At 44.6% G+C, this 27057-nt stretch overlaps 1 protein-coding gene across 1 annotated transcript in view; it reads right to left on the bottom strand.

Moving 5' to 3' along the window:
* Positions 1-27057, bottom strand: part of LOC139368850 (dedicator of cytokinesis protein 3-like) — a 93365-nt gene that overhangs the window by 52452 nt on the left and 13856 nt on the right. Inside the window, exons 2-4 of the mRNA XM_071108264.1 lie at positions 10882-10965; positions 10672-10712; positions 813-868 (exon numbers count right to left, since the gene is read on the bottom strand). Of these exons, the coding sequence (XP_070964365.1) occupies positions 813-868; positions 10672-10712; positions 10882-10965 (181 nt within the window). The remainder of the gene's footprint in view (positions 1-812; positions 869-10671; positions 10713-10881; positions 10966-27057) is intronic.

The raw sequence follows: 27057 nt of genomic DNA, 5'->3' as shown, positions 1-27057 counted from the left end.
CCTCCCTGTCAACACTGTGAAGTATCCTCACAGTCCACACTGTGAAGTATCCCCCCAGTCCACACTGTGAAGTATCCCCCCAGTCCACACTGTGAAGTATCCCCCCAGTCCACACTGTGAAGTATCCTCCCAGTCCACACTGTGAAGTATCCCCCCAGTCCACACTGTGAAGTATCCTCCCTGTCAACACTGTGAAGTATCCCCCCAGTCCACACTGTGAAGTATCCTCCCAGTCCACACTGTGAAGTATCCTCCCAGTCCACACTGTGAAGTATCCCCCCAGTCCACACTGTGAAGTATCCTCCCTGTCCACACTGTGAAGTATCCTCCGTGCCCACACTGTGAAGTAGCCACCCAGTCCACACTGTAAAGATACTGATCCTAGCCTAATCTCCATCAACACTAGCTGATAAATAGCTGCCTGCCTGCCTGCCTGCCTGTCTTTGCTCTGCCTGCTCTCTGCTTCCACTGCCATGAACAGCTTTTGTGCCTTGAACAGCTCTGATGACCACTGCTGTCGTGTGTGTCCGTTGGAGGGTGTGTGTGTGTGTGTGTGTGTGTGTGTGTGTGGGGGGGGGGCAAAGCAGAACTAATGCTGTTTAAGTATAGCTCCTCACAGATCAGTGATGATGGAAATGAGGCCACAGAAATGGGCAAGACATGCACACACCATCATTGAATCTGACCCAATGGCAGCATGACAGAATGTTGTGGGAAAGACAACGCTTCCTTTGACTTCCATGAACCAATGCTCCTGTTCCACTTATCTCATCTATCACAGTGGTCTTATGACTTAACAGGAAGAGACTCACCCTCTGTTGCTGACTGTGGATTTCTTCAGGTGGACATAGCTGGCTGGGAATATACCCTGCTGGATGGATAGGGCAAAAGTGTTAAAAAGAGAGTAGCAAGGTCCTGCAACTGAAGACCATAGTTGTCTACATGCATGTAAACAGTATGTCCCACATGTTGCATGTGTGTCCTGTGTTGTACTTGTTATGCTTTGGTCAACTGTAATGTGGAGCAGTTGTTAGAGGACTAGAGCTGTGTTGACAGAGAAAGACTACTGTAGCAACAAGCTACTCTTAGATTGTGGCTATTTTAATACTGCTCTAACTCTCTCTGACACACACACATACACTAGCACGCATGCACACACACAAACACAGACACACACACAAGCTGCATATGCAGAAGTGCCAGCCCAATTGTAGCTGAGTTGGGGAGGACAGAACAGTGCAAACTGCCACCCGTGCAGTTCCTCTTTTTGCTATAATCTGACAGATGTTATGAATTGGCCACATTATGCACAGCTGATTGTGGCAGCTCAGGGAGAGTATGAGCGAGGGAGCGTGGGAGGAAGAGTACATAACAAAATGGAGGTGTGTTGGTGGGGGACTGTAAATAGCTCATGAAAGTAGTGAAAGCAGGACGGGCATTAGCATCACATAAGACCTTGAGAGATCTGCCAGGATTGTGAGAAGTTTTTGTGTGTCTTTCTGGAACAGTATGTTATCTGACATAACTCTAGATCTTACTGACTTTTGACTTCAGGTCAGTTTCAAAGAATGATGAGACAAAAGAGGTATCTGTAGCCTGGTCCCAGATCTGTAGATCAGTGCTTTATCCCTCTGTCCAGCACTGTCATGACATTGTAGACCACATACAGATTGGGGACCAGGGCCAGGCTAAGGCATCACTGGTTTCCCAGCTTATTAAGATACTGACTGAGTGACTGGTATCAGATGTCAGACATTTTGATTTGGAATATGAAGCCGGAGGAACGGGTAATAGACATGGTTTACTAAACAATCGATTGTATCGGAAGAGGATGTGTCAGTAATATTTCATAATAATTTACTGCAGTGCAGAATATTGATCGATGGCAGAAGCCATGGTGGTGCGTTGCTTGGAGGTACTGTACATATTTAGTTCAAACATAGTGTACGCAAGGTACACACATCCAATAAACTTCCACAGCTGCAGGAAGGAACAGTACCACCTTTGGTCTCTTGGCTGTCCCACCCCAACGGGAGGTCAGCTCCCACTCAGCCCAGTCAAAGTTCTTCTCTGTCCAGGCACCCCAATGATAGAAACAGCTTCCATCTGATGCTAGGCGAACAAAGTCCCTGCCCATCTTCTGAAAATGTCTGAAACCATACCTCTTCAACGAGTATCTTAAATAAGAAAACTCAGTCTTATCCCTACCCCCAAAAAATAACAAATAAACTTGCACTTGACTTTTCCTACTAGCACTGACTTTGCTGATAACTTATTTGAGGAAAACATGTATTACTACGACTGTGATATGTGGTTGTCTCACCTAGCTATCTTAAGATGAATGCACTAACTGTAAGTCACTCTGGATAAGAGCGTCTGCTAAATCAGTGGATCCCAGCATTTTTTGGTTACTGTAGCACAAACGGAATTTTGCTCTGACTGGCGTATTCCTGAAGTACCCCCTCCTGTGCATTTTACCAGTAGGTCTATGGTCTCAAGGGTCTTCTTAAGTACTGTACCTCCTGTGGATAGGCGAAGTACACCCAGGGGTCCTTGTACCCCCGGTTGGGAACTACAGTTCTAAATGACTAAAATGTTAATGTAAAATGTAATGATACCATAGAAAAAATAAGATGAATACCTGCACACTGTTTGAATGCTCTTTGATTTCGAAAGTAATGTGGTCAGCCTGACAAAGAGACACTTAGTAATCAAAACATTGCTATTAAAATATAGGATTATTTTAGCAGCTGTAAGAGTATTGTCTTTTTACTGTACCTATCTAGGCCTTGTGTTAATTGAGCTCAATCTGGAGTAGTGTGCCAGTTTACATGGAGCTGCATGTCAGAACAACAGCTGAGCAGGCTCTCTGGGTGGGATGGCAGGAGACCACATCCTCCTCCCCTCTAACTCTCATCTCCCAGCTAAACACAAACTGCTGCAGGCTTTTATCGTAGATGCTCCAACATATTCTCCTCTTACACTCATGTAGGGTGGCAAAATTCTTGGAATTTTCAATAAATTCCCTGGTTTTCCAGAAATCTTGGTTGTAGGACTCTGGGTTTCATGCATATTCCATCCTGATTCAGGGAACCATCCAACTGGGATTTCGGGGAAAACCAGGAAATTTAAATTCCAGGAATTTAACAACCCTATACTCATCTCATTGGAAGAGAGATGAATGGTGAAAAGTACACTTGATACCACAAAATAGGCCTCTTTGTATGAGCGGTGAAACACTTGTGGCTGTATTTTAACAACCTAATGCAATGGTACATCTAAATGCAGGAGGAAATATTTTAGCTATTTTCACTATCACAATTACCTGCACACTTGATGGCATTGACGCAAAAGGGCTGGGTTGTGGGTGTGTCAAGGCTTGGCTCCTCGCTGGCCAATCAGAACGTCCTCCATGGCGAAATATGTGGTTGCTTCAAGTTGTGTATTTTATGGTGCTTTTTAATGTATTGCCTTGGAATTAACTCAATTTCAGATGTTAGTCTATAGTTTCTTAAATGGCTTACAGAATACAGAAACGAAATAACAAAATGTAAATGTAACCCATTTGTTCTAAGGAATCACATGGCATTCACACTGACACATTGGCTAAATCAAATCAAAGATTATTTGTCACGTGCGCCGAATACAACAGTGAAATGCTGACTTACAAGCCCTAAGCAACAGTACAATTTTTAAGTAGAAAATAGGTATTTGGTGAACAATAGATAACTAAGGAAATAAAAAACAACAGTAAAAAGACAGTGAAAAATAACAGAAGCGAGGCTATATATAGTAGTGAGGCTATAACAGTAGCGTGGCTATATACCGGCACCGGTTAGTCGGGCTAATTGAGGTAGTATGTACAGTTGAAGTCGGAAGTTCACATACACTTTACATACACTCCACAAATTTCTTGTTAACAAACTATAGTTTTGGCAAGTCAGTTAGAACATTTACTTTGTGCATGACACAAGTAATTTATCCAACAATTGTTTTCAGACAGATTATTTCACTTGTAATTCACTGTATCACAATTCCAGTGGGTCAGAAGTCTACATACACTAAGTTGACTGTGCCTTTAAACAGCTTGGAAAATTCCAGAAAATGATGTCATGGCTTTAGAAGCTTCTGATAGGCTAATTGACATCATTTGAGTCAATTGGAGGTGTACATGTGGATGTATTTCAAGGTCTACCGTAAAACTCAGTTCCTCTTTGCTTGACATCATGGGAAAATCAAAAGAAATCAGCCAAGACATCAGGAAAAATGGTCTGGTTCTTCCTTGGGAGCAAACATCATGGGCCCACGCAGCCGTCATACTGCTCAGGAAGGAAACACGTTCTGTCTCCTAGAGATGAACGTACTTTGGTGCGAAAAGTGCAAATCAATCCCAGAACAACAGCAAAGGACCTTGTGAAGATGCTGGAGGAAACAGGTACAAAAGTATCTATATCCACAGTAAAACGAGTCCTACAGTATATCGACATAACCTGAAAGGCTGCTCAACAAGGAAGAAGGCACTGCTCCAAAACTGCCATTTAAAAGCCAGACTACGGTTTGCAACTGCACATGGGGGCAAAGATCGTACTTTTTGGAGAAATGTCCTCTGGTCTGATGAAGCAAAAATTTAACTGTTTGGCCATAATGACCATTGTTGTGTTTGAAGGAAAAAGAGGGAGGCTTGCAAGCCAAAGAACACCATCCCAACCATGAAGAACGGGGATGGCAGCATCATGATGAGGGGATGCTTTGCTGCAGGAGGGACTGGAGCACTTCACAAAATAGATGGCATAATGAGATAGGGAAATTATGTGAATATATTGAAGCAACATCTCAAGACATCAGTCAGGAAGTTAAAGCTTGGTCGCGAATAGGTCTTCCAAATAGACAATGACCCCAAGCATACTTCCAAAGTTGTGGCAAAATGGCTTAAGGACAACAAAGTCAAGGTATTGGAGTGGCCATCACAAAGCCCTGACCTCAATCCTATAGAAAATGTGTGGGCAGAACAGAAAAAGCGTGTGCGAGCAAGGAGGCCTACAAACCTGACTCAGTTACACCAGCTCTGTCAGGAGAAATGGGCCAAAATTCACCCAACTTATTGTGGGAAGCTTGTGAGAGGCTACCCAAAACGTTTGACCCAAGTTAAACAATTTAAAGGCAATGCTATCAAATACTTATTGAGTGTATGTAAACTTCTGACCCACTGGGAATGTGATGAAAGAAATAAAAGCTGAAATAAATAATTCTCTCTACTATTATTCTGACATTTCACATTCTTAAAATAAAGTGGTGATCCTAACTGACCTAAGACAGGGAATGCTTACTAGGATTAAATTGTGAAAAACTGATTTTAAATATATTTGGCTAAGGTGTATGTAAACTTCTGACTTCAACTGTACATGTAGGTATGGTTAAAGTGACTGCATATATGGTAAACAGAGAGTAGCAGTAGCGTAAAAGAGGGGTTGTCGGGTGGTGGGACACAATGCAGATAGTCCAAGTAGCCAATGTGCGGGGGCACCGGTTAGTCGGGCTAATTGAGGTAGTATGTACATGAATGTATAGTTAAATTTACTATGCATATATGGTAAACAGAGTGTAGCAGCGGTGTAAAGAGGGGTTGGGGGGAGGCAATGCAAATAGTCTGGGTAGCCATGTGATTACCTGTTCAGGAGTCTTATGGCTTGGGGGTAAAATCTGTTGAGAAGCCTTTTGGTCCTAGACTTGGCGAGAACAGTCCATGACTGGGGTGGGGTCTTTGACAATTTTTAGGGCCTTCCTCTGACACCGCCTGGTGTAGAGGTCCTGGATGGTAGGCAGCTTAGTCCTAGTGATGTACTGGGCCGTACGCACTACCCTCTGTAGTGCCTTGCGGTTGGAGGCTGAGCAGTTGCTGTACCAGGTAGTGATGCAACCAGTCAGGATGCTCTCGATGTTGTCAGGTTGCTCTCGATGTTTTGAGTATCTGAGGACCGATGCCAAATCTTTTTAGTTTCCTGTGGGGGAAAAGGCTTTGTCGTGCCCTCTTTATGACTGTCTTGGTGTGTTTGGACCTTTCTAGGTTGTTGGTGATGTGGACACCAAAGAACATGAAGCTCTCAACCTGCTCCACTACAGCCCCGTTGATGAGAATGGGGGCGTGCTCGGTCCTCCTTTTCCTGTAGTCCACAATCATCTCCTTAGTCTTGGTTACGTTGAGGGATAGGTTGTTATTCTGGTACCACCCGGCCAGGTCTCTGACCTCCTCCCTATAGGCTGTCTCGTTGTTGTCGATAATCAGGCCTACCACTGTTGTGTCGTCTGCAAACTTAATGATGGTGTTGGAGTCGTACCTGGCCACGCAGTCGTGGGTGAACAGGGAGTACAGGAGGGAATCCAGTCGCAGAGGGAGGTGTTTAGTCCCAGGGTCCTTAGCTTAGTGATGAGCTTTGAGGGTATTATGGTGTCGAACGCTGAGCTGTAGTCAATGAATAGCATTCTCACATATGTGTTCCTTTTGTCCAGGTGGGAACGGGCAGTGTGGAGTGCAATAGAGATTGCATCATCTGTGGACACCTACAGTGTCTCCTGACCCCTCCTGTCTTAGCCTCCAGTATTTATGCTGCAGTAGTTTATGTGTCGGGGGGCAGTTTGTTATATCTGGAGTACTTCTCCTGTCCTATTCGGTGTCCTGTGTGAATCTAAGTGTGCGTTCTCTAATTCTCTCCTTCTCTCTTTCTTTCTCTCTCTCGGAGGACCTGAGCCCTAGGACCATGCCCCAGGACTACCTGACATGATGACTCCTTGCTGTCCCCAGTCCACCTGGCCGTGCTGCTGCTCCAGTTTCAACTGTTCTGCCTTATTATTATTCGACCATGCTGGTCATTTATGAACATTTGAACATCTTGGCCATGTTCTGTTATAATCTCCACCCGGCACAGCCAGAAGAGGACTGGCCACCCCACATATACTCTCTCTAATTCTCTCTTTCTTTGTCTCTCTCGGAGGACCTGAGCCCTAGGACCATGCCCCAGGAATACCTGACATGATGACTCCTTGCTGTCCCCAGTCCACCTGACCGTGCTGCTGCTCCAGTTTCAACTGTTCTGCCTTATTATTATTCGACCATGCTGGTCATTTATGAACATTTGAACATCTTGGCCATGTTCTGTTATAATCTCCACCCGGCACAGCCAGAAGAGGACTGGCCACCCCACATAGCCTGGTTCCTCTCTAGGTTTCTTCCTAGGTTTTGGCCATTCTAGGGAGTTTTTCCTAGCCACCGTGCTTCTACACATGCATTGCTTGCTGTTTGGGGTTTTAGGCTGGGTTTCTGTACAGCACTTTGAGATATCAGCTGATGTACAAAGGGCTATATAAATACATTTGATTTGATTTGATTTGGATCTGTTTGGGCGGTATGCAAATTGGAGCGGGTCTAGGGTTTCTTGGATAATGGTGTTGATGTGAGCCATTACCAGCCTTTCAAAGCAATTCATGGCTACGGATGTGAGTGCGGCAGGTCTGTAGTCATTTAGGCAGGTTACCTTAGTGTTCTTGGGCACAGGGACCTATGGTGGTCTGCTTGAAACATGTTGATATTACAATCTCAATCAGGGACATGTTGAAAATGTCAGTGAAGACACCTGCCAGTTGGTCAGCACATGCCCGGAGCACACGTCCTGGTATTCTGTCTGGCCCCACGGCCTTGTGAATGTTGACCTGTTTAAAGGTCTTACTCACGTCGGCTACAGAGAGCGTGAACAAACAGTTATCCGGAACAGCTGATGCTCTCATGCATGCCTCAATGTTGCTTGCCTCGAAGCGAGCATAGAAGTGATTTAGCTCGTCTAGTAGGCTCGTGTCACTGGGCAACTCGTGTCTGTGCTTCCCTTTGTAGTCTGTAATAGTTTGCAAGCCCTGCCACATAAGACGAGCGTCGGAGCCGGTGTAGTACAATTCAACCTTAGCCCTGTATTGGCGCTTTGCCTGTTTGATGGTTCATCTGAGGGTATAGCAGGATTTCTTATGCTTCCGGGTTAGAGTCCCGCTCCTTGAAAACAGCAGCTCTACCCTTTAGCTCAGTGCGAATGTTGCCTGTAATTCATGGCTTCTATTTGGGGTATGTATGTACAGTCACTGTGGGGACGACGTCCTCGATGCACTTATTGATAAACCAGTGACTGATGTGGTGTCCTCCTCAATGCAATCGGAAGAATCCCGGAACATGTGCCAGTCTGTGATAGCAAAGCAGTCCTGTAGTTTAGCATCTGCTTCATCTGACCACTTTTTATTGACCGAGGGAGAGAGCTTTGTACGCATCTCTGTGTGTGAAGCACAGGTGATCTAGAATTGCTTTTCCTATGCTTGCGCATTTAACTTGTTGATAGAAAATGGGTCAAACTGATTTTAGTTTCCCTGCATTACAGTCCCCGGCCACTAGGAGCTCCGCCTCTGGGTGAGCGGTTTCCTGTTTGCGGTCTTAGTGCCAGCGTCCATCTGTGGTGGTAAGTAAACAGCCATAAAAATTATAGATGAAATCTCTCTTGGCAAATAGTGAGGTCTACAGTTTATCATAAGATACTCCACTTCAGGAGAGCAAAATCTAGAGACTTCCTCAGATTATGTGCACAAGCTGTTGTTTACAAATATGCACGTCTGTGTGCTGATCTACCTAGCTGGTGCAGCTTATATCCTGCTGGCTTATTATTCATGTCATCATTCAGCCACGATTCTGTGAAGCATAAGATGTTACAGTTTTTGATGTCCTGTTGGTAGGATATTCGTGATCGTACCTCGTCTAATTTATTGTCCAATGATTGTACGTTGCCGAGTAATATTGACGGTAACGGCAGCTTTCCCACTCGCCTTCTCCGGATCCTTATGAGGCACCTAGGCACCTATTGTAAATTGCATTATTGCTGAGCATGGACCAGCCAAACATTGTCAATAATCAAAATTACATGAATTATTGATGAGGCCTAAAAAGATAATGAATAATTCTTATAAAATTCTAAACAAAACAACTTGTTTTAAATAGGCTATGTCTAACTCACAGGCACCATCATTTCTCCCCTTGGGCATATAACATTAAAACAATGCAGGCTATGGAGGGTTTTACGCACATCCAAACTTTTCAAAGTAGCTGGACAAAGATCCAATATAAACAAAGGGAGAATGTCCACTCCCCGTTATACTGCTCACAAATAGGCCTGTTTTCTGAACATAATCGGAACCATTTTACACATCAGATCGCATTCACACACTCCAAGAGTTGCATTGCAAGTGCGCCACGGACATTGTCACCATAAAATCAGGAAGGTGAATCATTCTAATAAGTTTGGTTGTAATAAAATTAAACAAAAAACAAGCTGTGTTTTTTATTAACAACAACAACAACAAATGCATGTAAAATCTCATGATATCATAGTTGCCAGGATCTAAAAGACACGTGTTGCTGGTGAACCAGCCTTTGTTCTAGTAGGTCTAAGGGAGGGCTTGGGTTTTGAACATATGAAACAGAAAACAAGCTATTTTGACAGGTTACAAATAACTTCTAATTACCAGGTTCACCGGCATTCACCGAGGTTCTCATCTTTTGTTTCATGATTGGCATAGACACATAGCCTACATCATGGAGCTGGTTTTACGCACGTCCAAAACGGGACCTGCATGGCTAAAATAATGTTGGCCTGCCTACAATACATACATAAAAAGGGAATGTCAGCTCACTGTTTTACTCCTCTCAAACTTGATATTTTAATAAAGCTTTTGGGATTAAGATGTATTTCCAAGCGGTCTCAGGAGCCAACCCCATCCTTTATCGACAGTCTTGACTACTTCGCGATTGCATTGGGCAGACAAAAAAAAACTTAATTGAGAAGACAGGAGGCTATGCTTGCTTTTTAATCAAATCAAACAAAATGGGTTTCTAAATAAGAAGCATACAGGCACCAAAAGCACTACACGCATATGGGCAGTGTGCGTCACGGTTGGATAGGCTGTGTTCCCGATGTCCAAATGCATTGCCATAACCAACTGCGTTACCGCTAAAACCAGTTTTTGGTTGGTCTTAAATATCCACATCAGCGCTGCCTGACATTAGCACTTTGGATCATGCTTTTAAGGATACACTATATAGGAACAGTATATCCGTTTTTCAGGAACTGATATACTGTAAGACAGGTAAATTGCCGAACCTGGCGTTAGGGTTGGAAAATGTCAGTGCGCCAGTTTTTACATGACAAATTGCAAACTAACCTGCATTTGACACTGGCACCGCATAACACCAGACAAAAATCGAGCCCTTGCTCTGTAGTAAATTAATAGTATATGTGGGTGGCTCTGTAAGGTGGTGAACTGAGAAAATAAATTGCGTAAGTCTTATTGTACGTTAACCACTACTCGTCCAATACAACGCCTCCAGAAATCTAAATGTGTATTGTATTCTTTGCTGCATAGAGGACAGAGAGACGAAATATGCTTGATTGCACCTAGCAACACATATTAATTTCTGCACCCAAACATGCTTACTTTTCTTAGCGTTGTTGTGCTGGTATGGAGGTTTTCATTAGGAATCAAGTTGCTGTAAATAAATAGCCTCAAACAAACAATGTCTGATAGCTGCCTGGTCTAAAAGGACCCCTCTGCATAATGAAGAGAATATGATTGATTGATTGATATGTTTACCTTGATGGAAGGCTTCTTGGTGGAAAACCCTCTGTACCAGCCTAAAGACAGATTAAAGATACATATCAACCAGTTGAACAAGGACTATAACTATTACCCATAATACACATACACACACTGAAGTGCTGTCTTTAGATTAAGGTAAAGTGGTTAAACTTTACAATGTTACTCACTAGTATTCTCTATAAAGGGTCACTCAGCAGCTCTTACCTTCAGTCTTCTCCAGGATCTGCACAGTCTCTCCTATCTCCAGAACCAGGGCCTGACATACTGAGCTCCGGAAGTTGCAGATCACTGAGGAGAAAGTAAAGGGTCAACAATGTTACATTCATGAAGTTATCTCTGTTTCTGCTGTAGCCAACATGTTGTCAAGGTAAACTTGTGACATCGTTTTTTTTGTGATCAATTGTTTATTTTTCAGTGAAAGGAGATTTCTCAAAGCTCAAATTACACAAAGCTCTGTTCATCATCACTATATCCCTTTCCCGTATACAGAAACATCAGGTAGACAGGTACCCAGCCTGAGGATGAGATAGGTGCATCCCTCCCCATCAATGTCATGTGTTTTGGTTTGTCGCTGAGCGGTGATCACAGCTTTTTTAACAAGCTGTTTTGTGCAAACATCTAAACAACACAGCTCACCGAACTGTAAACAGGCTCCCCTCCCTTAAGAGTGTAGGCATTTTAATAGGCAATTCATTATTAAACAGTCCTGATTTTAATGCAATGTTAAGTTAATTACACTGTCTCTAAATATAGACCCCACACACAAAGCACATATTCTGCTGCTAAGTAGTAGGGGTAAAAGCTCCTCCATCATATATTTTTATTTGCATAAATCTTCCGTGCTGAATTGAACTGTGTGCCGACAATGTGTTCTTGCAGCAGCATAAATTCAACCAATGCCCTTAAAATTATACAGAGTACTGCTGGCAGAATATTTACATTTTTTATACATTAAATACATGCTTTATCATGTGGACAAATATTATGCCTCCATTGTGTTGTGTTATGGAGAAAATGGGGGTTCATGTTTGCAGTAACTGCAAAAAGTTACAGTGAAAACAAGGTATCACATGTGCTCCCTCTCCGGCCTCTAGGTCACCAGGCTGCTCGTTATGGCGCACACCTGTCACCATCGTTATGCGCATCAGCGCATTATGACACTCACCTGGACTCCATCTCCTTGATTACCTGCCCTATATAGAGTTGAAGTCAGAAGTTTACATAAACTTAGGATGGAGTCATTAAAACTCATTTTCAACCACTCATTTTCAACCACTCCTCTAATTTTTTGTTAACAAACTGTAGTTTTGACAAGTCGGTTAGGACATCTACTTTGTGCATGACACAAGTCATTTTTCCAACAATTGTTTACAGACAGATTATTTCACTTATAATTCACTGTATCACAATTCCAGTGGGTCAGAAGTTTACATACACTAAGTTGACTGTGCCTTTAAAGAGCTTGGAAAATTCCAGAAAATGATGTCATGGTTTTAGAAGTCTGTTTCATCCTTGGGAGCAATTTCAAAATGCCTGAAGGTACCATGTTCTTCTGTACAAACAATAGTACGCAAGTATAAACACCATGGGACCACACAGCCGTCACACCACTCAGGAAGGAGACGCGTTCTGTCTCCTAGAGATGAATGTACTTTGCTGCAAAAAGTGCAAATAAATCCCAGAACAACAGCAAAGGACCTTGTGAAGATGCTGGAGGAAACAGGTACAAAAGTATCTATATCCACAGTAAAACGAGTCCTATATCGACATAACCTGAAAGGCCGCTCAGCAAGGAAGACGCCACTGCTCCAAAACCACCATAAAAAGCCAGACTACGGTTTGCAACTGCACATGGGGACAAAGATCATACTTTTTGGAGAAATGTCCTGTGGTCTGATGAAACAAAAATAGAACTGTTTGGCCATAATGACCATTGTTATGTTTGGAGGAAAAAGGGGGAGACTTGCAAGCCGAAGAACACCATCCCAAATGTGAAGCATGGGGGTGGCAGCATCATGTGGTGGGGGTGCTTTGCTGCAGGAGGGACTGGTGCACTTCACAAAATGGCATCATGAGGTAAGAAAATGATGTGAATATATTGAAGCAACATCTCAAGACATCAGTCAAGTTAAAGCTAGGTCGCAAATCGGTTTTAAAAATGGACAATGACGCCAAGCATACTTCCAAAGTTGTGGCAAAATGGCTTAAGAACAACAAAGTCAAGGTATTGGAGTGGCCATCACAAAGCCCTGACCTCAATCCTATAGAAAATTTGTGGGCAAAACTGAAAAAGCGTGTGCGAGCAAGGAGGCCTACAAACCTGACTCAGTTACACCAGCTCTGTCAGGAGGAATGGGCCAAAATTCACCCAACTTATTGTGGGAAGCATGTGGAAGGCTAACCAAAACGTTTGACCCAAGTTAAACAATTTAAAGGCAATGCTTCCAAATACTAATTGAGTGTACGTAAACTTCTGACCCACTGGGAATGTGATGAAATAAATAAAAGCTGAAATAAATCATTCTCTCTACTATTATTCTGACATTTCACATTCTTAAAATAAAGTGGTGATCCTAACTGAATTAAGACGGGGGATTTTTACTGGGATTAAATGTCAGGAATTGTGAAAAACTGAGTTTAAATGTATTTGGCTAAGGTGTATGTAAACTTCAGAATTCAACTCCCTTATGTTCCTTCCCCAGGCTTATGTTCATTGTTTCTGTTTCAGTTTCCTGTCTGTGTGTTGATCGTGTTTCTTGTTTTGAATTATGTTTCATTCATTTATTAAAACACTCACTCCCTGAACTTGCTTCCAGGCTCTCAGCACATATCGTTACAGAATGACGCCTCACCAAAGGGAAGCATCAGGGAGTGTTTTTTTTTGTTTGTTTTTTGTTGTTGTTTTTGCATTTTTACCCCTTTTTCGTGGTATCCAATTGTTGTAGTAGCTACTATCTTGTCTCATCGCTACAACTCCCGTACGGGCTCGGGAGAGACGAAGGTTGAAAGTCATGCGTCCTCCGATACACAACCCAACCAAGCCGCACTGCTTCTTAACACAGCACGCATCCAACCCGGAAGCCAGCCGCACCAATGCGCCGGAGGAAACACCTGGCCACCTTGGTTAGCGCACACTGCGCCCAGCCCGCCACAGGAGTTGCTGGTGCGCAATGAGACAAGGACACCCCTACCGACCAAGCCCTCCCTAACCCGGGCGACGCTAAGCCAATTGTGCGTAGCCCCACGGACCTCCCGGTCGCGGCCGGTTACGACAGAGCCTGGGCGCGAACCCAGGGACTCTGATGGCACTGCTGGCGCTGCAGTACAGCGCCCTTAACCACTGCGCCACCCGGGAGGCCCCCTTGTTTTTGTTTTTTGGCGGTGCTGTCGGGTTCGGGTGTCAGAACCGGAGCTACCTGGAAGGCCTCAGCCAGTTTGTTGGATTCCCATGCCTTGGTAGGTTCGACGGGTTCCCCTGCCTCAGCTGGCTTGACGTGTTTCCATACCTCAGTGGGATCGATAGACTCCCATGCCTGACGAACCGGCTCATCAGGCTCTCATGCCTCAGCCGGTTCATCAGGTTTCTGCGCCTCAGCGGAGGCGACTAGTCCGTTCCTGATCCCCGAGATTGACCCTGTGGTTGGCGTCCTGCGGCTGGAGCCAGCTGCGCCGGGGAGGGGGTACTGTCACGTATGCTCTCTCCTGCGCTCTAGGTCGCCATGCTCCCGCACCTCAGCTGGATCGACAGGTTCCCGCGCCATAGCAGAGGTGACTGGTCCGCTCCTGACTACTTTTGATTTCTTACCCAGTCATCATTGTTTCTGTTTCCTGTCTGTGCATCGTTTGTGTTTCTTGTTTTGTATTATGTTTCGTTCATTTATTAAATGATTCACTCCCTGAACTTGCTTCCCGACTCCCAGCGCACTCGTTACACAAGGAAAACCTTGGTTTCACTGAGCTCTGTGCAGCAGTGTCTACGGTTTACCTTGGTATTATTTACTGTTCTTTGCTGATACAAGTATCAAACTATGACACTGATAGCCACATATAAATATATGAACACAAGTTTGTTTTAAAAAATCCTCATGGAAACGTATTCAGTGGGTGTACCAAGCAAGAAGGCAGTAACTGCTGTCAAAGGTCACGGTCAATATAAATAAATAAAAATACCTGATAGTAAGACAACCACATCTCTGATCAGCTTACAGTTAATTTGGCTGGACAATAAAAAAAAAACGTTGAAGTAATTTTTATTCAGTTTCACTCTGAGCAGTTACTACTCTTTTGCTTGATAGTGCAGTATAGTGTGGAGAATGGAGAAAATGTCTTATATTAGTCCAGGTTTTTATCCTCAATACAATACCTTTTAATACATCTAAATGGTATGTCAGTCAAGTAGCAGTGTAACTTAACAGCAGAACATAGCTGTAATGTCTACAAAGCCTCAGTATAAGACAAACATGTTTGACGATGACAGGGATCCATTGAGCCCACAAATGGTGGCCCTTGGAGGAGAGTTCTGTGTGAGTCATTATGCTAATGACCCAGTCAGGGGACCCAATGGGAGGAGGGAGGGCGGGGGGGGCAGGGTGTCTGTTCTGTTTGTGGGAAACGAGTGCTTAGTTCCTCTGCTACGGTAGTTATGGCAACAGATCACATACAAAACTGTAGGGGTTTCTTCAACGTATAACTGCTGCAGGGATCTGGGCATTTTAAAATGGCAGGAATATAGATGTGATGCAATCATGAGTACAGGGCATAGATCAGATGGAGACAGAGATGGAGAAAAGGTGTGTGAGAGAGAATCTGAACATTAACGATCTAAAAGTGACAAGAGAGAAAGAGACTTGAAGAGGGCTTGTCACCTTTTTTTTCAACTCTGCTTCAGGCTATTACCAAACAGGGATAAACATTCTCTACCTACAAGTCCTCTTCTATTAATGTCCTCTACCTAATTTAAATGGATAAATTACAGTGGAACCATTATGAGAACCTCAACAGAGACACCCATGTCAGAACAAGATGGTACTGTTTCATTGTAGAGTGTGGTTGTATTTCACAGACGATGTTGACACTACTTTCTCACTCTGATTCACTCTCTGAAATATGGAGCAAAGTTATCTCCAAAGCAAATCTCCAATTTCACCACTATTCCCCATATTGTGCCTCAAATGTATTTCACTATATAGGGAATTGAGTGTCATTTGAGACACAGACCCCAAAACAAGCAAACAAACAAATCTGCAATAAAAGTATTGAACTCACTTCACTTTTCTATTACAGGCCTACTATATATGATGATGTACTGTAATAATTGCCTCAAGCTGCTTTACTGGTAACACACACGGTCTTTGATCAGAGGCCATAACCTTAATGGATCACATGGTCTGTGGCACCAAAGTTCAAGGCCGTCAACACCCCAATAGTACAGTTACTTTACTCAGTGTGCAGTGCCACAATTACTCAAACAGTTGAGTTCAGCCAGAGTTTAGATGCTTACTGAAAATGTTGATGGTGTGAATAAGATACACTACGGTGTGTGATTAATTAATCTTGTCGAGAGCAAGGCATTAGGGCTGCAAGATATCGGCAAATAATATATATAATTTTTTACTTACCATATATTGTTATTGCGATTGTACTTGCGATTTAGATCAAAACACTGTGGGGATCATAGAATCGGAGTACTCATTTTATTTCTATGGTTGGTGTCGTTTGGCATGACACCTAATGAAAAAGACAGGTATAGTAGAGGTTGTTGTGACAGGTTAGGATCCAAAGTGTTAGTCAGTTTCCCAGGGGACACTTATTTCATTTGAATGTTACATTCATGGCATAAAAAAAAGTGAACCGATGTGGATATTGCACATCATAATATTTAAATTTAGATTAAAATGTGATTAATTGTGCAGCCCTACAAGGCGTTTTCACAATGATAATCATCAAGTGGAGTGAGTAAAAGAAGGACAAACAGAACAGTAATGGCCGTGCTTGCTCATACAAAAGCACAAACAATAAAGGAAATGTTAGTCTTATAGTAAAAGTAGTAATAAAGTGAGACAGTGATATCTAAATGGGCTTCTTATAGCCTAAACATTTATATTGATGAACAAGTTATGGAGTATTAGGTTGCATGAAGTGCCAGTGTTGATGATTTGCCACAACCAGTGTTAGTTCATGAGAGCCTCTTTACAATAGCTATTAAGTCTGAATATGGCATAACTGTGTTTGGGAGTTGTTCCTAATTCCTCAACTTTGGAATTCAGTACAGCTTATTTTTGCAGAGATTCAGCTGAAGCTATTTTTTTAAGGGTAAAGTGGGCCCACATGACAATGTACGATGATGGCAGATGCTGCAGTTTTGTGCTCCCTGCTGTGTGAAAACAGACACGGAATAAGCCACACACACACACTCGGGCATGCACACAAACACAGAGAGAGAGAGACATGGTTACATGGAAGACAGAGATCAAGGTTACATCAGTGATGCTTTGTAAATGAATTAGCTTATGGTGTGGTGTTACAGACTCCTTCCTATCTGTCATCCTTTGTTAGGTTTGTAAAGTGAACGAGAAAAAAACATAAGCTCAGTTTGAGGTGATCCTTGTTGTTTAAAACAGTGCATGAACTGTTCACTTTTCTATCACAGTGACTATCTACAAAGCCATTTGTATAGTTGACTATCTCTTCAACCCAGTGAATCTAGGCCTTTACAGTGTGTGTCACTCTCTTAGTCCCCAGGCTCAATCAACCATGCAAATAGCTTCACTTAAATATGCACAGCGCACAAAATCATCATTATTATCCAACCATTTTTGTGGTCATCAAAATGCCACAACGTGGAAAAAATGTGAAATACAAAATGATAAATCAAAATGAAAATCAAAGTAGACTGGTGATTAGATAGATAATGAACTCCAGACTGAAGGTACAGTCTTCCAAGAATGATCTATTCTTTCACCACAGACAGACATCACTCATTGTAAAGACAGCTTTATTGAAAATGCAGGAGTTAGATTACTGTTTTCTCTGATTACAATTTTGGACAGGTAACTTAACTGTAGCGGATTACATTTAGAAAGTAACCAAACCAACCCTGCTAACAGACGGAAGTTAAGCGGTGTCATCTTTATTAGCAAAAGCACCTAAAATTATAGTGAAATTCACATCTTGAAAGATCACGTTAATGAGTCCTCTATTGAATAGAAGCTATCATAATGGCTTCCTGAGTCCTTTTAGAGCCAAAGCAAAACACCGCTGGTAGGGCAGGTGATCACAGTTATCCCAGATTGATCCCAAATGAGTTCCTCTAACCATACAGCTCATTGTGACTAAGCATTCAGACCTTGGAGGTCCTGCTTCTCTATAGTGATGGGGGGGGGGGGAATATTATTTTGGGATGATATTATATTGATATTTGACTGCAGGTATCATCGATATGTCAAACAAACAAACAAAAAAATATATATATACACACACACACACACACACACTCACTCAGCAAAAAAAGAAATGTCCCTTTTTCAGGACCGTGTCTTTCAATGATAATTCGTAAAAATCCAGAGATCTTCATTGTAAAGGGTTTAAACACTGTTTCCCATGAACCATAAACAATTAATGTAAACAGTCGTTAAGACACCAACAGTTTACAGACTGTAGGCAATTAAGGTCACAAATATGAAAACTTAGGACACTAAAGAGGCCTTTCTACTGACTCTGAAAAACACCAAAAGAAAGATGCCCAGGGTCCCTGCTCATCTGCTTGAACGTGCCTTAGGCATGCTACAAGGAGGCAAGGGGGATGTAGATGTGGCCAGAGCAATAAATTGCAATGTCCGCACTGTGATACGCCTAAGACAGCACTACAGGGAGACAGGACGGACAGCTGATCGTCCTCACCTTGGCAGACCACTTGTAACAACACCTGCACAGGATCGGTTACTCCGAACATCACACCTGTGGGACAGGTACAGGATGGCAACAACAACTGCCCGAGTTACACCAGGAACGCACAATCCCCCCATCAGTGCTCAGACTGTCTGCAATAGGCTGAGAGAGGCTGGACTGAGGGCTTGTAGGCCTGTTTTAAGGCAGGTCCTCACCAGACATCACCGGCAACAACGTCGCCTATGGGCAAAAACCCACAATTGCTGGATCAAACAGGACTGGCAAAAAGTGCTCTTCACTGACGAGTCGCGGTTTTGTCTCACCAGGGGTGATGGTTGGATTCGCGTTTATCGTCGAAGGAATGACCGTTACACCGAGGCCTTTACTCTGGAGCGGGATCAATTTGGAGGTGAAGGGACCGTCATGGTCTGGGGTGGTGTGTCACAGCATCATTGGACTGAGCTTATTATTGCAGGCAATCTCAACACTGTGAGTTACAGGGAAGACATCTTCCTCCCTCATGTGGTAACCTTCCTGTAGGCTCATCCTGACATGACCCTCCAGCATGGCAATGCCACCAGCCATACTGCTCGTTCTGTACGTGATTTCCTGCAAGACAGGAATGTCAGTGTTCTGCCATGGCCAGCAAAGAGCCCGGATCTCAATCCCATTGAGCACGTCTGGGACCTGTTGGATCGGAGGGTGAGGGCTAGGGCCCAGAAATGTTTGGGAACTTGCAGGTGCCTTGGTGGAAGAGTGGGGTAACACCTCACAGCAAGAACTGGCAAATCTGGTGCAGTCCATAAGGAGGAGATACACTGCAGTGCTTAATGCAGCTGGTGGCCACACCAGATACTGACAGTTACTTTTGATTTTGTTCAGGGACACATTATTAAATTTATGCTAGTCACATGTCTGTGGAACTTGTTCAGTTTATGTCTCAGTTGTTGAATCTTGTTCATACAAATATTTACACATGTTAAGTTTGCTGAAAATAAACACAGTTGACAGTGAGAGGATGTTTCTTTTTTTGCTGAGTTTATATACCGTATATAGAGTACCAGTCAAAAGTTTGGACACCTACTCATTCAAGGGTTTTTCTTTATGTTTACTATTTTCTACATTGTGGAATAACAGTGAAGACATCAACACTACAAAATAACACATGGAATCATGTAGTATGCATAAAAGTGTGAAACGAATCAAAACATATTTTAGATTTTAAATGCTTCAAAGTAGCCACCCTTTGCATTGATGACAGCTTTGCACATTCATTCTCTCAACCAGCTTCACCTGGAATGCTTTTCCAACAGTCTTGAAGGAGTTCCCACATATAATGGGCACTTGTTGCCTGCTTTTCCTTCACTCTGCGGTCCAACTCATCCCAAACCATCTCAATTGGTTTGAGGTTAGGTGATTGTGGAGGCCAGGTCATCTGATGCAGCACTCCATCACTCTCCTTGCTGGTCTAATAGCCCTTACACAGCTTGGAGGTGTGTTTTGGGTCATTGTCATGTTGAAAAACAAATAATAGTCCCACTAAGTGCAAACCAGATGTGATTGCGTTTCGATGAAGAATGCTGTGGTAGCCATGCTGGTTAAGTGTGCCTTTAATTCAAAATAAATCACTGACAGTGTAACCAGCAAAGCACCCCTACACGATCACACCTCCTCCTCTTCCATGCTTCATGGTGGGAACCACACATGCGGAGATCATCCATTCACCTACTCTGCGTCTCACAAAGACATGGCGGTTGGAACAAGAAATCTCAAATGTGGACTCATCAGATCAAAGGACAGATTTCCACCAGTCTAATGTCCATTGCACGTGTTTCTTGACCCAAGCAAGTCTCTACTTCTTATTGGTGTCCTTTAGTAGTGGTTTCTACGCAGCAATTCGACCATGAAGGCCTGATTCACGCTGTCTCCCCTGAACAGTTGATGTTGAGATTTGTCTGCTACTTGAACTCTTTGAAGCAAATTTTTTGGGCTGCAATTTCTGAGGCTGGTAACTCAAATGAACTTATCCTCTGCAGCAAAGGTAACTCTAGGCCTTCCTTTCCAATGGTGGTTGTCATGAGAGCCAGTTTCATCATAGCACTTGATGGTTTTTGTGACTGCACTTAAAGAAACTTTAAAAGTTCTTGACATTTTCCGTATTGACTGACCTTCATGTCTTAAAGAAATGATGGACTGTCATTTCTCTTTGCTTATTTGAGCTGTTCTTGCCATAATATGAAGTTGGTCTTTTACCAAACAGGGCTATCTTGTGTGTACCATCCCTACCTTGTCACAACACAACTGATTGTCTGAAATGCATTAAGGACAGAAATTCCACAAATTAGCTTTTGATAAGGCACACCTGTTAATTGAAATGCATTACAGGTGACAAGGTAAAATGCCAAGAGGGTGCAAAACTGCCATCAATGTAAAGGGTGGCTACTTTGAAGAATTAAAGAATTAAAGAATTAAAATAACACTTTGTGTTATTTTATAGTTTTGATGTCTTCACTACTATTCCACAATGTAGAAAATAGTAAAAATAAAGAAATACCCTTGAATGAGTAGGTGTGTCAACTTTTGACTGGTACTGTGTGTATACATACAGTACCAGTACCAGTCAAAAGCTTGGACACACCTACTCATTCAAGGGTTTTTCTTTATTTTTACTATATATATATATTTTACCTACATTACCTAAAGTATGTGGACACCTGCTCATCGAACATCTCATTCTAAGATCATGGTCATTAATATGGAGTTGGTCCCCCCTTTGCTACTGTAATAGCCTCCACAATTCTGGGAAGGCTTCCACTAGATGTTGGAACATTGCTGCATGGACTTGCATCAATTCACCCACAAGAGCATTAGTGAGTTTGGGCATTGATGTTGGGTGATTAGGCCCGCAGTTGGCATTCCAATTCATCCAGAATGTCATTGTATGCTGTAGCGTTAAGATTTCCCTTCATTTGATCTAAGGGGCCTGGCCCGAAGCATGAAAAACAGTCCCAGACCATTATTCGTCCTCCACCAAACTTTACAGTTGGCACTATGCATTGGGGCAGGTAGGATTCTCCTGGCATCCGCCAAACCCAGATTTGATTGTCGGACTGCCAGGTGGTGAAGGGTGATTCATCACTCCAGAGAACGTGTTTCCACTGCTCCAGAGTCCAATGGCGACGAGCTTTACACTACTCCAGCCCACACTTGACATTACGCATGGGAATCTTAGGCTTGTATGCAGCTATTTAGCCATGGAGACCCATTTCATGAAGCTACCAACAAACAGTTCTTGTGCTGATGTTGCTTTGCTTCCAGAGGCATGCTTGGAACTCGGTAGTGACTGTTGCAGCCGAGGACAGACCGGGACAGCTCTTGCAAGGCAGAAATTTGACAAACTGACTTGTTGGAAAGGTGGCATCCTATGACGGTGCCAAAGTCACTGAGCTCTTCAGTAAAGCCATTCTTCTGCCATTGGATCTATGGAGATTGCATGGCTGTTAGCTCAATTTTATACACCTGTCAGCAATGGGTGTGGCTGAAATAGCCGAATCCACTAATTTGAAGGCGGTGTCCACATACTTTTATTATATAGTGTATATATACAGATTATTATTTAAAAATGTTTGCTACTGTAGGTAACTTTAGCTAGAGTTTGTCAGCTGTACCTGCTCCAAAACTCTGGTATTTTTCATCCTATAGCTTGTTCACCATCTTCTTTTTAAATAGTGAACCAACATGTTTTCAGCACTGACTGATCAAAACTTGTTTTCTCATGCTTCTCTCGTCTCTCTGCAGAAGACATATGGTGAGCAATATAAAATCCAAATATAGAATCGTGAGAATTGCAGTACATATCGACTCCTTGTATCACATACTGGTAATTTCCAGTTGTACTTCTTTCCTAGTTTGAGAAACAATTTCCCAGATCCACATGGATCAGTTAAAAAATGACACAAGGGCCTTTTCTGTTTGGCGACAATGAGTCATGTTGTTCAGCATTACCTGAATGAACGCTCACTCACTCAGACACACATTGCATCGCAGTTCGCAGGTTCTGCTAAGCTAACCTTGTGCCACAAGAATGCCCTAGCGCTTCTGTCAGATCTGATTCCAGAACAGCAGCCACAGCTATCTGAGTGAGCATGGCACCCATCTGCAGTAGATGTCACATGACTACTTGATGATGACCTCGTTACCTTTCGTTACTTTTTAGATGACCACAAGGCTGCTCGGCCAACCTGCAGCGGTGGAGAGCATCAATGGTTGTGTCCTCAGGGGGTTAAAACCATGAAGAAATGGTGCTTAGGGTACTCTAATCTCTGTAATCCCCCTCACAATGGAAAAGTATGTCCTGCATTATGTACTTGCTTATGGCTGTCCTGTCACACCCTGACCATAGTTTACTTTGTATATTTCTATGTTGTGGTTGGTCAGGGTGTGATCTGAGTGGGCATTCTATGTTACATGTCTAGTTCTATGTTCGGCCTGATATGGTTCTCAATCAGAGGCAGGTGTTCCTCATTGTCTCTGATTGGGAACCATATTTAGGTAGCCTGGGTTTCACTGTGTGTTTGTGGGTGATTGTTCCTGTCTATGTGTTTTCACCAGATAGGGCTGTTTAGGTTTTCATTACGTTCTTTATTTTGTAGTGTTTGTATTGATTCGTGTTTTACGTTTGGTTATTAAACATGGATCGCAATCTACACGCTGCATTTTGGTCCGACTCTCCTTCACATACAGAACCGTTACAGAATCACCCACCACCAACGGACCAAGCAGCGTGTCAACAGGCAGCAACAGCAGCGTAAAGAGGAATGGACATGGGAGGACGTTATGGACAGCAGGAGTATGGACTATACTACTTGGGAGGAGATCGACAGGTGGGCGGCCGACCCAGGGAGAGTGCCGGAGCCCGCCTGGGATTCGCTGGAGCAGTGCGAGGAAGGTTATCGTAGAATGGAGGCGGTGAAAGCAGAGAGGCGCTGGTATGAGAAGGCAGCACGACGTAGCGGATGGAAGCCTGAGAGGCAGCCCCAAAAATTTCTTGGGGGGGGGCTAACAGGGAGTATGGCTACGCCAGGTAGGAAACCTGGGCAGACTCCCTGTGCTTACCGGGGGGCTAGAGAGACCGGACAGGCACCGTGTTATGCAGTGGTGCGCACGGTGTCTCCAGTGCGGGTGCATAGCCCGGTGCGGTATATTCCAGCTCCGCGTGTCGGCCGGGCTAGATTGAGCGTCGAGCCTAATGCCATGAAGCCGGCTCTACGCAGCTGGTCCCCAGTGCGTCTCCTTGGGCCGGCTTACATGGCACCAGCCTTGCGCTTGGTGTCTCCGGTTCGCCTGCATAGCCCAGTGCGGGCTATTCCACCTCGCCGCACTGGCAGGGCGACCGTGAGCATTCAACCAGGTAAGGTTGGGCAGGCTCGGTGCTCAAGAGCTCCAGTGCGCCTGCACGGTCCGGTTTTTCCAGTACCACCTCCACACCCCAGCCCTCCGGTAGCAGCTCCCCGCACCAGGCTTCCTGTGCGTGTCCTCGGCCCAGTACCACCAGTGCCAGCACCACGCATCAGGCCTACAGTGCGCCTCGCCTGTCCAGCGCTGCCAGAGCCTCCCTCCTCTACAGCGCTGTCGGAGTCTCCCGCCTGTTTAGCGCTGTCAGAGCTTTCCTTCTCTTCAGCGCTGCCGGAGTCTCCCGCCTGTTCAGAGCTGCCAGTCTGCATAGAGCTGCCAGTCTGCATGGAGCTGCCAGTCTGCATGGAGCTGCCAGTCTGCATGGAGCTGCCAGTCTGCATGGAGCTGCCAGTCTGCATGGAGCTGCCAGTCTGCATAGAGCTGCCAGTCTGCAAGGAGCTGCCAGTCTGCAAGGAGCCGCCAGAGCTGCCAGTCTGCAGGATGCCGCCAAAGCTGCCAGTCTGCAAGGAGCCGCCAGAGCTGCCAGTCTGCAAGGAGCCGCCAGAGCTGCCAGTCTGCAAGGAGCCGCCAGAGCTGCCAGTCTGCAAGGAGCCGCCAGGGCCGCCAGTCTGCATGGAGCAGCCAGGGCCGCCAGTCTGCATGGAGCAGCCAGGGCCGCCAGTCTGCATGGAGCAGCCAGGGCCGCCAGTCAGCATGGAGCAGCCAGGGCCGCCAGTCAGCATGGAGCAGCCAGGGCCGCCAGTCAGCATGGAGCAGCCAGGGCCGCCAGTCAGCATGGAGCAGCCAGAGCAGCCAGTCAGCATGGAGCAGCCAGAGCTGCCAGTCAGCATGGAGCAGCCAGTCAGCATGGAGCAGCCAGAGCAGCCAGTCAGCATGGAGCAGCCAGTCAGCATGGAGCAGCCAGAGCTGCCAGTCAGCATGGAGCAGCCAGTCAGCATGGAGCAGCCAGTCAGCATGGAGCAGCCAGTCAGCATGGAGCAGCCAGAGCAGCCAGTCAGCATGGAGCAGCCAGAGCAGCCAGTCAGCATGGAGCAGCCAGGGCCGCCAGTCAGCATGGAGCAGCCAGGGCCGCCAGTCAGCATGGAGCAGCCAGAGCAGCCAGTCAGCATGGAGCAGCCAGAGCTGCCAGTCAGCATGGAGCAGCCAGAGCTGTCAGTCAGCATGGAGCAGCCAGTCAGCATGGAGCAGCCAGAGCTGCCAGTCAGCATGGGGCAGCCAGTCAGCATGGAGCAGCAAGAGCTGCCAGTCAACCAGACTCTTCCAGATCTGCCAGTCGACCAGACTCTTCCAGATCTGCCAGTCGACCAGACTCTTCCAGATCTGCCAGTCGACCAGACTCTTCCAGATCTGCCAGTCGACCAGACTCTTCCAGATTCTCCAGTCAGCCAGGATCTGCTAGATCCAACTATCTGCCTGGGCTTCCTCTCAGTGCTGAGCTTCCTCTCAGTGCTGAGCTTCCTCTCAGTGCTGAGCTACCCATCAGTCCCGAGCTACCTCTGTCCCGAGCTGTCCCTCTGTCCCGAGCGGTCATTAAGGAGGGTAACCTATCTAGGGACGCTAAGGAGGTGGACTAAAACGATTATGGAGTGGGGTCCACGTCCAGCGCCAGAGCCGCCACCGCGGACAGATGCCCACCCAGACCCTCCCCTATAGGTTCAGGTTTTGCGGCCGGAGTCCGCACCTTGGGGGGGGGGTACTGTCACACCCTGACCATAGTTTACTTTGTATATTTCTATGTTGTGGTTGGTCAGGGTGTGATCTGAGTGGGCATTCTATGTTACATGTCTAGTTCTATGTTCGGCCTGATATGGTTCTCAATCAGAGGCAGGTGTTCGTCATTGTCTCTGATTGGGAACCATATTTAGGTAGCCTGGGTTTCACTGTGTGTTTGTGGGTGATTGTTCCTGTCTATGTGTTTTCACCAGATAGGGCTGTTTAGGTTTTCATTACGTTCTTTATTTTGTAGTGTTTGTATTGATTCGTGTTTTACGTTTGGTTATTAAACATGGATCGCAATCTACACGCTGCATTTTGGTCCGACTCTCCTTCACATACAGAAAACCGTTACATGTCCATCCAAATCATTGTCCAAGATGGCATTGCTCCCAATTTCCATGACTTTCAAGTTTATTGTTGTATTGTGTTGCACTTGAGCCATTACATGTGGAGGTGCAAGGGCAAGCCAATGTCAGAGCCACGAGGGGCAGATGATTCTGAGGCAAAGTGAGAAGTGGCGGTCATACAGTACAGTATGTGTACAGCTACCTTTACCCCTACCATATAAACAGTGTTCTTTACCCCTACCATATAAACAGTGTTCTTTACCCCTACCATATAAACAGTGTTCTTTACCCCTACCATATCAACCACTATCTTTACCCCTACCATATAAACAGTGTTCTTTACCCCTACCATATCAACCACTATCTTTACCCCTACCATATAAACCACTATCTTTACCCCAACCATATCAACCACTATCTTTACCCTTACCATATAAACAGTGTTCTTTACCCCTACCATATCAACCACTATCTTTACCCCTACCATATAAACAGTGTTCTTTACCCCTACCATATCAACCACTATCTATACCATTCCCATATAAACAGTGTTCTTTACCCCTACCATATCAACCACTATCTTTACCATTCCCATATAAACAGTGTTCTTTACCCCTACCATATCAACCACTATCTTTACCCCTAACATATCAACAGCTATCTTTACCCCTACCATATCAACCACTAGCTTTAACCCTACCATATAAACAGTGTTCTTTACCCCTACCATATCAACCACTATCTTTACCCCTAACATATCAACAGCTACCTTTACCCCTAACATATCAACAGCTACCTTTACCCCTAACATATCAACAGCTATCTTTACCCCTACCATATCAACAGCTATCTTTACCCCTACCATATCAACAGCTATCTTTACCCCTACCATATCAACAGCTATCTTTACCCCTAACATATCTTCAGCGTTCTTTAACCGCACCATATCAACAGCTATCTTTACCCCTACCATATCTTCAGCTATCTTTACCCCTACCATATCAACAGCTACCTT

The sequence above is a fragment of the Oncorhynchus clarkii genome, chromosome 16 (genome assembly GCF_045791955.1).
Source record: "Oncorhynchus clarkii lewisi isolate Uvic-CL-2024 chromosome 16, UVic_Ocla_1.0, whole genome shotgun sequence".
Taxonomy (NCBI): Eukaryota; Metazoa; Chordata; class Actinopteri; order Salmoniformes; family Salmonidae; genus Oncorhynchus; species Oncorhynchus clarkii.
This window is presented reverse-complemented; position numbering and strand designations above follow the sequence as displayed.